At 41.7% G+C, this 14698-nt stretch overlaps 2 protein-coding genes across 7 annotated transcripts in view; one reads left to right on the top strand and one right to left on the bottom strand.

Annotated features, from left to right (window-relative positions):
* FBXL2 (F-box and leucine rich repeat protein 2) overlaps window positions 1–12235 on the top strand; it is a 51439-nt gene extending 39204 nt beyond the window's left edge. For 2 of the 3 annotated variants that reach the window (XM_059479875.1, XM_059479860.1), the window contains 5 exons: window positions 3426–3486; window positions 4925–4969; window positions 5261–5317; window positions 8994–9206; window positions 10168–12235. In XM_059479875.1, coding sequence (XP_059335858.1) covers window positions 3426–3486; window positions 4925–4969; window positions 5261–5317; window positions 8994–9206; window positions 10168–10275 — 484 coding nt within the window. In that variant the 3' untranslated portion in view covers window positions 10276–12235. The remainder of the gene's footprint in view (window positions 1–3425; window positions 3487–4924; window positions 4970–5260; window positions 5318–8993; window positions 9207–10167) is intronic. The other variant, XR_009419222.1, reaches the window with a different exon arrangement.
* Window positions 12236–12463: 228 nt separating this feature from the next.
* The window catches only part of UBP1 (upstream binding protein 1), a 35102-nt gene continuing 32867 nt past the window's right edge, over window positions 12464–14698 (bottom strand). For all 4 annotated transcript variants that reach the window (XM_059468857.1, XM_059468850.1, XM_059468873.1 and 1 more), the window contains one exon: window positions 12464–14353. In XM_059468857.1, the coding sequence (XP_059324840.1) occupies window positions 14316–14353 (38 nt within the window). In that variant the 3' untranslated portion in view covers window positions 12464–14315. The remainder of the gene's footprint in view (window positions 14354–14698) is intronic.

Here is a 14698-nt window from a genome sequence, read left to right as displayed (position 1 = left end):
CTGAAATAAAGTGTGCTCATGTTTTGGCAAGCTTGGACTGATATTTATGAGAGATGTTTTGAACAATAGGGGCTTATCAGTTAAAAATAATATAAGCTTCCCCATTGGTGTAATTTGTGCAAACATATATGTTATGGTGGGCTTTAAAACCATAGCTCAGTTATGCAGCAGCTCCCTGGTTATGGAGACATATTGTAGGGACAGATAATACTTCTAATTTTAATGTAGATTAAATAAAAAGATTTTTGAATGACAAATGGCCATTTATGACAGGAACATGCAGGAGTCAGAGTTGTTATAGTTAAATCACAGACAGTGGAGGAATGAGTAGTCTGTAAAAATTATGGGATGCTGCATTCAAATTCCAGTGTACCATATGCTGACACACAGTGTTCCTTTAGCTGAATGGGTGAAAAAGAGCTTTTGTTACTGTAGAAGACCTGTCCTTAAGACAATTCCAGGCTGACAGTCCCCTTTGTGTCCCTTTCATACTTATTAGGAGCTTAGGAGCCTTTTGGCAAACTGACTGGAGTTCCCTAGAAAGCTGTGCTGTTACTGCTGGCCTTTTTCCACCATTTCTCTCATTTTCTCAATTAGCATCTCAGATAGGAAATAAAAGGAGGGCTAAACTGCTGCTAGTTGTGCAGTTCTTTCCAAGGGCAGTACAAGTGCAGCAGGAATTGTTTCAGCTTTGGTAGGAAAACTGTCAGCCACGAGGGGGAAGGCGTTGGCTGCTCTGCTCCTGTAACGAGGAGCAGCACAGGGAGAGAAAATGACTCTTTGCAGTGATTGCTGCTGAGGATTACTGCATGTTGGGAGGACAGAGGATGCAGCTGGTTACAGCTAGACTTTTGGGACCATGGATGGAAAGTACTTGATAAAAATTATGTTGGAAATCAAAGGGAAATGTAATTCCACACTTGTTCTGTACCTTCTGAATATTTCAGTGTTAAGCGTGAAAGAAAACTCTGCTGCCTCTGTTGGACTTGCTGACCCTGTCAGGAAAATTTTGAGTGTTTTCTGTGCTGTACTACTCTCACTTCAGTTCAGGATCTTGAGTATCCTACTATGCTGCTTTCCATGATACTGCTGCATTTCCCTGATTCAGTTGTGACCAGTCACAAGTATCTCCTTGGACAGAAACTTAGGTCAAGCTTTCAGCAGACCCTTCAGCTGTATTTCTTATCTCACATCTACATACAGATATCTTGTCATCCCTCTTTACATGTGCTCTTTCAGGTGCTTGGTGCCTTGGTACCATCTCTTTTTTTTTTTTTTTTTTTCTTTGTTAGCACTTTTTAATGCTATAATACTTAGGTATTTTGGCAAGGCTTGTCAAGAAAAGCACCTGTGAACCATGAATGCCTGTGTCTGGGTGGGACTGTGAAAGTCAGGATCATATTCCTTTCAGCCCCACCAGCTGCTGATTCCACAGGAGTAGGGAGGTGCTGAGTGCAGAGGCATTCCAGGTGTGCCCAAAAAGCAGCTGTAGGCAATGAATGCAACTCAGTCTGACTCAGAGAACATTTCTTCATAAGAGTAGAGAATCCCTTTGAATATCACTTTGTCTCATCAACTCCTATGTTAGATACTTTTTCACAAGTCACTGGGTGGGAAATTCATGTCAGCTGTAACAGGAAAAAGGAAGAACCCTCTGTATTTAAGCACAATCACTAAAACAAAAGCAAAAATTAGAACTTTGGTCGTTATTTCCATGCTACCCAATGCTGTCCCACCTGTTTTTTTTCATTCTGGGGCCTGATTAATGCAGCATGTGTGATTACAGCTCACTCCTCATTCTCCTGCCCTATCTACACACCCAATTTCAGTACAGCTAGAGCTGCTTATCTTCTGGTTTTCTTATTCCTCTGTTTCTATAGTTGTCTTTTCAACTGGGTGTGCAGGAAGTAGTATCCTCACTATTTTGGGTATCATTGCAGATGTCATTGCCTATCCACCCCCTTTAAAGTCAGCCATGTAATGAGATGGGGTTTGTAGCAAGTAATTGATGAAAGGAGTTAGAAGGGTGACAAATGTGACCTGAACTGTGGGAGTTTTTCTGTGGTGGTGTTGTTTTTTTCCTTCCTATTTGGTATCACAGGCAACTTTCAGAGTAGCTGAGCCTATTTTATGATGGGCTGCTAACTGCCTGTGATGGAAGGGCACACAATTCCTGAATATAAGTTTGTAAAGTAAGTCCCAGAGGTATTAAAACCATTAATTTGGGAAGAGATGCCTGTCTTGTACTTAGCTTGAATTTCCCTCATACTTCTGAACCTTGTTGGAAGACTGGAACTCTGAAAGTGGCTTTTCAAGCCTGTGGGTCTGCTCAGCTCTAAATTTGCTGCCCTCTTGCTTTTGCCCCTTGCTTTTGCCTTGGAAGAGGCTGATCCAGCAAAGTCATAGTCAGAGCCCCACATCCCCACATTCCCCCCTTCGATGGGGCTGGAATTTGTTCATATACCCAGTGTGGCTTTTCCCTTTGCACTTTCTCTAGAGTGTTCTAATGGCCTCCCAAACCAGTGGAAGGATCTGGAGGCTTCTCAGCATTGCCACAAAAAGTTCTTTTGCCCCTTTTCCCTGCCTCCTCCCCGCCAGCCCCAGCAGTGGTTGCTGTGGTAAGTTGCACTTAGTTTGCACTGCCCAGCCCATGGCACTGTGGTTTACCCTTACTCATCTTGACACTCACTCCACCTGCAAAGGAAAGTGTTCCTTAAAAAAGGACAAAGAAAACAAAGACAACAAATGGGATGGAGGCCTGTTGTGCATACTAGGTGTGCTGTTTGGGGCAGTTGACCTTCTGGGATTATTTTTTCTTGGTACTACTTCCCAGTGCCTGTTGGAAGAGTGTTAGGATTATCTTTCCAAAACACTGTTGTTTTCTTTAAGGTTGTGTGAATATAGTTTGTTGTTCTTACTGCAGCTTGGAGGTTTTTGGCTCCATGCTTTCTGGTAACTTGCTTCACTGTGCTTCATGCAGAGGCTCTGAGGGGATTTCTAGTGAGCACTTTCTCACTTTTGTCATTTCCCAGCAGCCTATGCTTAGATAACAGAGGTAGGCTTCATCTGCATTTTCCTTAACTCAGGGTTTATTTTCCCAAAGCTTTCCTCAGATAACACATGAGAAAACTTGGTCACTATGCTTTTAGTGAAACAAGAGGTTAAAATGACCCTCATTGTGTATAATTTTTTCCACTAAATGTTCTCTGACTGTCAGAATCTTCTGATAAACTGAATTAAGTCTGCTTTTTCATTTCAAGTCATGGTGAAAAATAGGGGGAGGATGTGTGTAAGTGTGTGTTTCTGTATATATACACATACTTTTACTATTGAGAACTTTTAAGTTGCAGAAGACAGATTTGTATCTCAAATGCATTTGATTTTCTCTATGTTAATGTTTTCTTTAACATTTAAACCTTTTCCAGGATTCTGGAAGCTGCAAGATGTTCACATCTCACAGATGCTGGTTTTACCCTTCTGGCACGGGTAAGGGTCATTTCAGGAGGTCACAGCTCACCCTGGTTCATTGCTGCTGAGCAGCTGTGCATTGGTGTAGTCCTGCTGGGAAGCAACATGAGAAGAGGAAAATTAAAGTAGAAAGAAGCCAGTGGAGGAGGGGACTAAAAAGCTATTTAATTTCTGGATTATACTTAGATCTGCAACTTGATCTAATTTGCCATCTATCATTGAATTTTTCACTTTTTCCCTCTCTTTTTTCAGTTGTTTCAATTGTGTTTATTACACTTAACGTAATTCTAGAGTCATGTTATGTATTCTAGCCAAATTTCCCTTATATTGATGGCATACACCCTTGCGATATTTACATAAAAAATCAGCATATAATTGATTGTTCTGAAGATAACTTTAAATTACAGATCACTTACATTATCTGTTATAAACTATAAGCACTTGTGCCCTGGTTCATGCTGTAAATCCATACAGAAAGCATATTGGTGGTGTCAAATGCTTCATGTTAGACTTGGGTGTTTGCTGGTTAGGAAATCTGAACTCGAAAATTATACTCTGTAGATGGGATTTATGCTGCTGACATTTAATGTGAATGAAAAGGGGTGATTGTTTTGGTAGCCACAGTGGTTAAACAGAGTGGTTTTCTGATTGTTCAGCACTGCATCCTCAGGCTCTTGGTGGTCACCTCAAGCCTGCTCTTAAATACTTTTTGCCATGTTCCTGGAAAAACCAGATTGGGAATTGAGCCGAGCTTTGGCACTGTGTGGTCTGCTGCAAGGTCACAAGGTTACATCTTTTCTTGAAATGAGTCATGATCAGATATTGACAGCACTTCTGAAAGCTTGCTGGGGGTCTCTCAGAATGTTGCTCTGAGAAAATTGGTAGGTGTGACACGCAGCTTCCTTCTGCCCTTAAAGTAGACCCCATTTTCGTATTTTCAGCATTTATTGCCAAAGCAGTTTGGGTTTAAGGCTTCTTTCTAGTGTATGACAACAAAGAGAAATGTGCCAAGGCTTTAGTGTATTCCAGGTGAACCAGGGGCAGCTGATAAAGGCAGAAGTTGGGTTCTTGTGTGTGCAGAGGAGCTGGCTTTAGTGCATGGGCTGTAAATACCATGGGTTTGGAGAGAGGGCGGAAGGGAAGCAGGGCTGCTGAGCACTGCTGTGTCCTGTTCAAACCTTACAGGACTAGGAGGAGACATTTCCCTTCATAGGAGAAAGGCTGAAATGTAGATGTTTCAGAGGGAGGTGGGGTATTGTTTGTTAATTCATCTGGGTTTTTTTGTTTTTTTTCTTTTTGGTCATTTGATGGTGATCAAATATTTGAAGAGATTTAGATCACAGTTTCCTCTTGCAAGCTGTGCTGCCCCATATTATAAGCCCTGTGCATAATTTTATGTCAATATGTTGTTTTATTTTATTTTTTTGTTTATCTGTTCATTTTTTGTTTATTGTAGAATTGCCATGAGCTGGAGAAGATGGACTTGGAAGAGTGTGTTTTGGTGAGATTTAATATGAAAAGCAATATTGAATGTCCAGTGTAAGAATGCAGTACATTAACAACTTCGTCTAGATGTTCTTTGGTTTTTATAAATAGTGTTGTGTTTATGGTAGGAAATAAAAATAATTACTGGGAAATCTCTACAGGGAATTACTTGGAGAGTAACAGGTGAGGAGTTGTTTTCCACAAATAACAGAACCCTCATCTGGTACAGAAAGAGATACCTCGTTGGAGGGTTGCCTCTCCTCCTGTCTGTTGCTGGTGGCTGATGTTTGGTTTCTTTTATTCCCAGATAACTGACAGCACATTGATACAACTTTCCATACACTGTCCCAAGCTTCAAGCATTGGTAAGTGTAACTCCTGGTCTGTGGCCTGTGGTGCTCCCCCTGGAAGGACACACAGGGACAACTCCTGCAGTACAAGCCCAGGCTGTTCCCTCTGTGTCTAGAAATAATTCCTGATGTAGAGTGACACTGTGCAAAATATGTGCAAGTTTCATAAGTATTCTAAAAGCAGCACTCCTAAAATATTTATATGCATTGTGTGTGATTAAAAAAATGTTACCAAATCAGTGAGTAAAAACCAGAAAGCTTTTATTTTATGGTTAACATCCTTCATATTTGATTTAAGTTAAAGCACTTAGATTCTTTATGGGTATTCTCAAGTTTTCGGTAATGGTTTTCTTAGGGAGTATGACACTTCACATCAAATATTGAATAAACAAAACCACCCAGAGAAGATAAATGGAATCACTCTGTAAGCAGTTTTGCATGCAAGCACTTTTTTCCAAGCACTTTTTTACATTTGCATAATAAATTATGGAAGGTTTCCTTGGACTTGACTTTTGAACATAATTGGAGAGGACTGAGAGTGGGGTACTCTGCTTACTGGATTTCAAAGAACTGTTTTCTAGGGAGTGGTAGCTTAGATCTTTCAGACCATCAAACCCAGTTTGAGGTAACATAAATTTGTTTGTTCTTCAATAAAGGCACTTGAAAATTGCTGGATTGTTCTTACAGTAGGAGCTCCTGTATTTCAGGCCAGTTGTGCTTTTAGTGTAGATTTGTTATAACTACTTAGATCTACGTGAGAGAACAAGTATCTTTATAATCTGTTCTTAGATGGGATTAAAGGAAGGTGTTCTGCTTCCTTAATTAAATTGTGTTATGATTAGTGTTACTAAGGTAGCAGCATGAGGAGAGATGGCTTTTAAAAGGAGCTTGTTCACTATTTAATGTTGTTGGTTTTTTAATTTTTTCTTATCAACTGTCCAGTTTCATTTCTGAACCATCATTCTTGATGGAAAACCAAATGAGTTGTCAGGAGCTGTGGAGCCATTTATATGGGACACATTTTTATATTGTAATCCCAGTTGCAGCCAGTTCTTGCTCAACTGGTACAAAGAGATCTTTTTTATCAGTTCTGTCAGTGCTTCAACAGAGATACCATAAAACCTCATAAATCCCAAGCATTTTTTTCTGAGCCTGCTTCTCTTTGCTGGCCTTTGTGTGTTTGCCTAAAGACAGGGAAATGTGGCATTGGTAAGACATCACAGCTTTCCTAAGGGAACCAGAAACCTTGATTTCTTTGGTGTATATAGATCTTTATATATAAACTGTGGATAGGAAGGATACATACTCAGAGATTGTGTGTGAACAGCAGTGACTGAGAATTGCAGGAAAAGACAAGACAAGGCAGGCAGGTGCCAAATACAGTGCATGAGCTAATCTTGGTGCTCCCAATGTCCTGTAAACTCCTTTGCAGCTGTGCTTTAGGGTATTTGCAGTTAGAACAAACATTTTGGAGTTGCAGAGATTGACTCTGGATTTGCTTTTGTCTTGTTTGGAGACTCAGTAGATGGTGGAAATGGGCAAATCTTCATCAGTATTGGAGTGTTTTATTGCCTAATGCACTTAAGAAGTAATTTCTGGTTAATGTATTTAATTGTACATTTAAATTAGTAGAGAAACTGTGAAATACTCATAATAGTCCTGAAGATGAGAAGACAATTGAATTTTTCACAGCATGTGAAATTGTCATGGTATGTCATGCCATACTTGATTTATGCACAGCTTTTAGTATGTATTAACAACAACAACAAAAGAATTTGACCATATCTCTTTGTTCTTAAGATTTCAAGCAATTGTATTTGTAAAATTCCACATTATTAATGCTTTTTAGTAGGCTTGGAAAGTCAGAAAAATCCTGTGGTTTACTATGAAGTGTGTATAATTTGGCGTATTTGTTCTACAAAGTTCTACAAACTCAGCTGTACATCCTGTATTGTCCTTGCAGTACCAACACCATGTCCCAGGAAAGCTGATTTTATAAGCTGCTTACTTCCTGGGATGGAACACTCCTAATTAGCCAACAGCTTCTCACAGCCTCCTGTCCTTCCTTGGAACAGCAGCTCTGCTGTGAATGTTGGTTAACCCTGCAGCTGCTGACTGTCCCCAGGCTCTGAGCCAAACCAAGCGCACAGCGAAAGGAGATACAGGAGAGAGCTGATGTGTTTGAAGACTTGAGAGACTGCCTGAATGGGCGTCAGGAGTTAAAACACTGTTGGTAGGGGCAAGCACTTCATTTCTGCTGTCTTTTGGAGACAGTTTGCCCTCGTGGTGCTGCTTGGAGTCCCTGCTGGGTGCTCACACTTGGTGTGTAAAATTGGACCAGCTGGATCTGAAGGTGGCTCCTGTCAGACTCCAGGGAGATGCAGACCTGTCTCCCAGCCTTTCCTGGGTTCCCTGCTCATTCTGTAGAGCAAAGGTAAAAAAAGTTGAGGCCAAATTATTTCAAAGAGCAGGACAGACCTCATGTGTCTGGTAGCAGGAAGGAAATGCTCTGACTGTAGCTGAGGTGAAGTAAGGTTGGAAGTCCCCAGGTTGCCTTTTCAGGCTGGAATGAAAAGATGTGTTGTACCCAGAGAGGGGAAATGTTGCATGTTAGAGTTGGGGGTTTGGCAGGAGGTCCTTTTGAGCCCTGCTGTTTGCTTGCTCTGAGTTAAAAAGTGCTTTTGGGCTGCTGCAAGTGTTTCTTCATCAATTACTGTCTGAAAAGAACTACTTGGGGCAAGGAAATGCTACTTCATTACCCAGCACTGTTAGGCTTAGGTGCAAGTACAGGCAGAACACAGGGCTGAGCATAAAGCAAGGCACCAGCTCAGAGCCCAGGGCAAGAGAGGAGTTCACAGATGCTGCAGATTTCACTGGGGAAGACTTGAGAGCATTCATTTCAGTGGTGACAAAGGGTTTTTTCAGCTGCCTCTGAGCAATGTCTGTTTCCTGTTGTTGTCATCATCCGTGCTTCTCCAAAAGTCACGAATTCCCTGAAGAAATGAGGAGAGTGCTTTATGTGGTGCCACTGCCCGAGATGCAACATCATTTTCCATGTTCTTCAAATTCAAGGGAGTAAAAAAATGTGCTGAAGAGGAGCAGATTTTTTTGGTTTATTATGCTGACTGTTGCAGAAAAGACTGCTCCTGCAGCTGTACAAGATGTTTATTGCTCCTTGTCTGTACAGCCTGAGGTGCCAAATGTTCATGGCTTGTTTTTCTTTGAAATCATTATTTGGCAAATCAGTCTATTGTGATTGTTCTCCATCTGTGTGGACTTGCACGGGCTTGGTGTATATATGAGACCATGGCAGCTGTGAAACAGCAACCCCTGAGCAGATACTCATCTATTCCCCTAAGTTCTCAATCATCCTTTAAAGTTGTTCCTGGCACAGAGCTGTTTGCACTGTGTGGGACAATTGGAAAAGAATTCCCACATTCATAAAGAGCAAAGGGGCTGAGGAGCTTTGCCAGTGATGTGTTTTGGGACTCAGCTTGTTTTGAAGCAAAGTTAAAATCAAGTACAGCCATTTTGTTAAATAAAGCAGTTTCTTTTTTTACTCTTATGGGTTTCAGCTGTGTATTATTTGTAGCTGTTTACCACCGGAGTGAAGGAGGTTGAAGAGGACTTCTGCTGTCCAAAGGCTTGAGTAACTGAGGGATGTTGTTAATTGTTTGTCTCTCTGTTTCAGAGCTTATCTCACTGTGAACTGATCACTGATGATGGGATTCTTCATCTGAGCAACAGCACGTGTGGGCACGAGCGGCTGCAGGTGCTGGAGCTCGATAACTGTCTCCTCATCACGGATGTGACTCTGGAGCACCTGGAGAACTGCCACAACCTGGAGAGAATCGAGCTGTACGACTGCCAGCAGGTCACACGAGCTGGCATCAAACGGATCAGAGTAGGTGTTTCCTGCCTTGTTCCTGTGCAAATGCCAGAGCTCTTGGTGCTGCTTGAGACTGTAGGAGTCCTACAGGTGTCCCAGGCATGGAAGGCTGGATAAACCGTCTGACTGTCCTGTTAGGTCCCCATGTGTGTAACTTCCCTCTATGAACAGCAGTAATTGCCAGTTCTAACTTGTGACATTCTGCTTTGGAATGATGAGCTCTTATCTTCTGCCTTCTGTATTTTTTTCAAGTAGAGTCCTCTGTTTTTAGGATGGTGTAGTGGCATGCTAAATCCTAAATATACGTTAATACACAGAGCCAACAGTAAAACATCTGCATGGATATTTCAGTTGATGGGCTGTGGGGCCTCAGGCCCTGGAACCCAGCCCCAAACCTTTCCCCCAAGTATCTCACCCATTAGGTCAGAGACCACCTGCATTGTGGAGGCAGCGTTTTAGCCTTGAAGTTAAACTTGTCTGTGGCTTCGTATCCCAAATTTGCATCCAAACACTTTTGCAACCAGAAAGATCATCCCTGATAGTGACTCAAATTGAAGGCAGAAACACAATTTTATTTCATGCTGCTTTCCAGAATGAGAACAGCAGCAGAAATATGGGAGATAAGGTTCAGAGAAGTTGTCCCTTAGTAGCCAGGGTCCATCCCTCTTGCCCCTATAGCAAAACCTGTGCCTCTCCTGCTACTGCACTGTCTGGGCTCATCAGTGCTTTGTTGGGGAACCAGAGGGAGCCGTGTGCAGGTTGAGTGCCCAGACAGTGGTGTGCCTTACTGGATGGGTCATGAGGAATGACATGTGAGGAGAAGACAGCTTGGCTGGTATCCACTGTATAGAGGCTTCCTTCATAGCTAACTAACCTTAATGAGATAGCACTTGCTGGCACAACAGGTGAGGTGTGCTGCTTCTCTTTTCAGTTCTGTTCTTTCTCTGCCATTATAATGCAGCCTTTTCACCCACAGGCTCATCTACCTCACGTGAAAGTTCATGCTTACTTTGCTCCAGTGACTCCCCCTCCGTCGGTGGGAGGGAGCGGGCAGCGCCTCTGCAGATGCTGTATCATCCTCTGACAGCCAGTGCAGCCACACAGGAAATGTTGTTGTTGAAGAATGGGACGGCAAGTCAGCAGAAGGAGTCGGTTTCCTGACAAGTCCTAATGGTGGTGTTTGGGTGTTTGGTCATCCAGTTTTGTGACAAGAAAAGCTTTTTTTTTTTCCAGGTAAAAATCTTAACGTAATGTGCAGCTGTGGATTAAGTTGGTGATGCTTTGGTTTGTATTAGTAACTCCTTCTTTCTGTTGGCATGAGAACTGTGGTACCGTGTCAAACGTGTGGGCATTGCAGTGGAGCAGCTACTTGGTGGAAGTTCACAAAACTTGGAAGTTCATTTGCATTTGTCAGCACTACTCGGTGTGAAGTGCCACTGTCACGTGGGGCTTGAGCTGCCACGCCAAGGAACTGAGCCTGCTGTTCTGTAATATACACCACAGATCAAGTATCAGGTTTTAAAGACAAATCAGCTTTAGCAGATGTTGACCAAAAAATGCAAAGTAATCATAAGCTCCTACAGTAAAACAGCAGCTTGTTCTTTTTCATGATTCAGCTTCATATTTAATTATGTAACAGGACATAATAGGTAATGTCAAAGGTAAGGTAGTACCTCCAGATACCATAGAACTAGAAGTACTTCCCAAGTTTTTGGACTTGGTTCAGTTGAACTCTGCTGGTACAAAGCTTGGCCGTCACCAATGCAGGTTGTGCCCGATGCCATCGGCCTTGAACGGGGTAAGAAATGCACTGTGGTGGAGCCTGTGCACTTTGCTGTGCCTGCTGCCACAGCCAGCCCTGGAGCTGCCATAGCCAGCCCTGGTGTGCCACATCCAGCCATGGAGCTGCCAGAGCCAGCCCTGGTGTGCCACAGCCAGCCCTGGTGCAGCCACATCCAGCCATGGAGCTGCCAGAGCCAGCCCTGGTGTGCCACAGCCAGCCCTGGTGCAGCCACATCCAGCCATGGAGCTGCCACAGCCGGCCATGGAGCTTGTGCCGACGCCATCCCCGCGGGCTGGAAGGAAAGGATGCAGCGCTTCCAGGAGGAGAGGTGTAGCACACATGCTTTTCTACAGATGAATGGAAAACAAGTTCAGCTACAGAAGGCAGGATGGAGCAAGGAATTCAGTTTGGCCCACCTGTTTTAGGGACAAGCATATGGGCTTAGCTGTAGGCAGGAGTTGAACCATACCAAACCTGTGGTTTTCAAATGTAGAAAGCCAAACTCTTCACATTTGGTTAAGAAGCTGTCAGCTTCTCAATGATAATAATGATGATAAAAATCTGTGTATTAACTCTTAAGGCCATGCTTTCATCCTTAGTTTTTCAGTGCTAGACAATTAGATAAACTTTTTATGTTAAGCAATTAAATTAACTGAGAGAAACTACTTGACAATTCAGAAAGCTTTTTTTGTGTAAGTTTGACTGTGTGTGTGTTTTAAGAGTTCAGGGCCTGTGTTTACTGAAAATTAAAAAGCAGTTGGAAAAGCTACTACTGGACAGTACTGCCATTGTCCCCCTGCAAATTTTAAACAACTTCTAAGAAGGAGTGAGCGTGAACATGAACTTCTGTGGCCAGCAGTGGCTGGGTTGTGTGGACTCACAGACGAGGGGGACAGTAAATTAAAGAGCTCAGCTTTGGGGCTAAATTACACCTTAGACTACAGTACATGAATTTCTTTACCAGTACAAAGGAAGCCAATCTGGGCTTCCTTTGCACAGGAGTGGAGTGCTGTTACAATCATACTGAAGAGTTCCATTCAGTCACTGCTGGTCTCATGAGAGTTTTAACTAGGTTTTATTCTCAACTGTACCAGGGCAGTCATTGGTACCAATATGTCAATATGTGTTGCCTTTTGTTGGCTCATTTTTTTTTTCTAAGACCATAATGAACCTTGTAAGTCTATTGCATTGAAGATGTACAAAAACAAATGGAATCTACTCTGATATAGGACACTTAAATAAACAATCAGCTGATGTCAAACTTGAATTTGTTGGAATTATTTCAAATCTAAGAAGATTTCTACTAGAAGCAGAAGATCCATGTGAATGCATGGTGTGCAGGACATTCTGCAGGGCTGGTTTATTTCCCTTCCTTACCTTGACCAACTATTCTTGCTAGGGCAGGTCTTGTAATTAGTCTAAATCTCAGCAATGGACTGTCTCTAATGTGGGTGTGGGAAAAAAAGAAGTAAACAAAAAGAAAAGCACATTTACAAAATTATTGAAAAACATTTATTATACTTAAATTGAAATGTGTACATCTTATTAAAAAACAAAAGCCATTTGCTGGTGCCATAATTTAATTCCAATTTCAAGTGAGCTGGACAAACTACTGTACAACTTTCAATATTCTTTAAAATTAGATATTTGGATACTTTCCAATCAAGGATTTTTCCACTTTTATAAAACATTTGGATTTGAATATGGTGTGAGCTAAAAAGACACAAGTGTCAGTTCAGGAAAATACTAGGACCAAACAATACCAAAGATGAACAACTTATAGGCAGAAATGTTTAAGTACATAAAATTTTCCTTTCAGTGCAGAAAAAAAAAAAAAACCCAACCAAAAATAGGAAAAAAACTCTAGGTTTGATGAATTTAAATTTTCAAAATGCTACAGCTTTCAGAAGCTTTTCTGCTAAGCACTTGAGCCAGTTATGGAAGGGGAAATGAAAAAGTCAAGTTGCTTTTTTACATGCTGTAGTATTGGTTTACATGGAACACTGCAGCATAAAAAGCAAACTATTCCCAAGCTTCTAAGCCAGAGATCCAAGTTGGAACTTTCCAAAGGCACAGAATAACAGCTCTGAAACCATCGCTTAATACCTCTGGAAATACTCCCCTCTAAGTACCTGACCAATTGAAACTTAATGTTAGCCTAGGAAATGCTGTGCCATGACTTTACAAGACACATCCAAATACCAAGAAAGCACATTGCCTGTTTCAGAGAAAATAAGTATTTGGTCATATGGAAGAGGCACTGTAACACGTGTACAGTATGGATGGATGGATGGATGGAGGGTGCAGGAAGGTCAACTGAAATGTAAGAAGAGATTTGTCCAGAATAGGAGCTCCAGCAGGGCAGTCACCTGCTGGGAAGGAACTTACAGGGTGTGTATTTAGTGTTTCTCAAGCAATTTATTTGATGCTGCTGAAAGCTATGACAGCCCTGTGGTGCCAGTGGGTCATCTTCCCTCATCTGCATAATTCCACTGAAAACCCCACTTCTCACTGCCAGTATTTTTAAACCCACAATTTTACAAGCAAAGAGTTAAACTGCAGCAGTGCTCTGCAGAGAACCTAGGAAACTAAACATAAAGGATGCATAGGCAATTCTTTTCCATTAAATTCATTAAAGCAAAACACAATTACTTGGTACCCCATAGGATTTATATTAATCCCTCCAATAAGGTACTATTGATAATGCAGTTTGCTGCATGCATATATTGCATCTGTCTAGGGCTTCTTAAAAGCCCTGTTCTGGAATTTACACTTCTTACATACACTCTTATACACAATTTACACGGGAAGCTGTTTTGACAGCTTGACTCTCAAAGACCTGACAACCTGATCACTATCACCTTAACTACTCATCTCCACACAGATTAGCATGTGCTCTGCTAACATCAAAAAATAAAACCAGCCTAAGGTACAAGCACGTAACAGACAAACTGGCACAGAAAGGTAAATGCCCCAAAATAAGTTTACATTCATCTCCAACTGGATACAGGTAGTAGAAAAGCAGCACTGCTTTGCTTCTATAAACTGTATCTACTGGCCATAGTTTGCCTTATTTCAGTGAAGGGCAAGCACCTTTGCTTACATTGTCTTCCATGCCTGTACAGAAGCTGTCATGGCATTATACCTCTCATGAGGACACTTAGCTATGGCAGTGATAAGAAAGTTCACCTATCAAACAGCTCATTAGAAAGGTCATTTTGTGTTTTCAATATGAAACATCTTATACAGTGAAGTTAGATCCTAAGGTTTTGGATGATCTTCATAGTCTTTAGGCAGGACTTCATTCTGCATTGGAGTATCAGTCTAGCAAGTGTGTGATGTCACTTCAGAATTATATGGAAGCCTTCTCCATTTTCAGCTGAAAAAAAACAAAGGAATTGTCTGTTTGTCCTTCCTGAATAGAATCACGGACATATAAGCAAATACACCAAAACACCCTAGTATGGACTTTTGAAAATAAACTCAGCTACAACAAAAACTTAAAGGTTTCCTACTTGTGCTAAACAAAAGTGTTATGATTAATGATTTGTGACTGGATCTTCAAAGAGGGACGGTTTCTGTAGGTAGGTGCAGTTTCTGTACAGAGTCCAACTTGTCCACTGATTACAGCCATTTGCTGGCACCCTGTACCAGAAATAAAATGGAGTTCTGTGGAAGGGTGGGATTCAACAGCAGCCTATTGAATGAAGCTGACTATTGACTA

Source organism: Ammospiza nelsoni, chromosome 1, assembly GCF_027579445.1.
Source record: "Ammospiza nelsoni isolate bAmmNel1 chromosome 1, bAmmNel1.pri, whole genome shotgun sequence".
Classification (NCBI taxonomy): domain Eukaryota; kingdom Metazoa; phylum Chordata; class Aves; order Passeriformes; family Passerellidae; genus Ammospiza; species Ammospiza nelsoni.
This window is presented reverse-complemented; position numbering and strand designations above follow the sequence as displayed.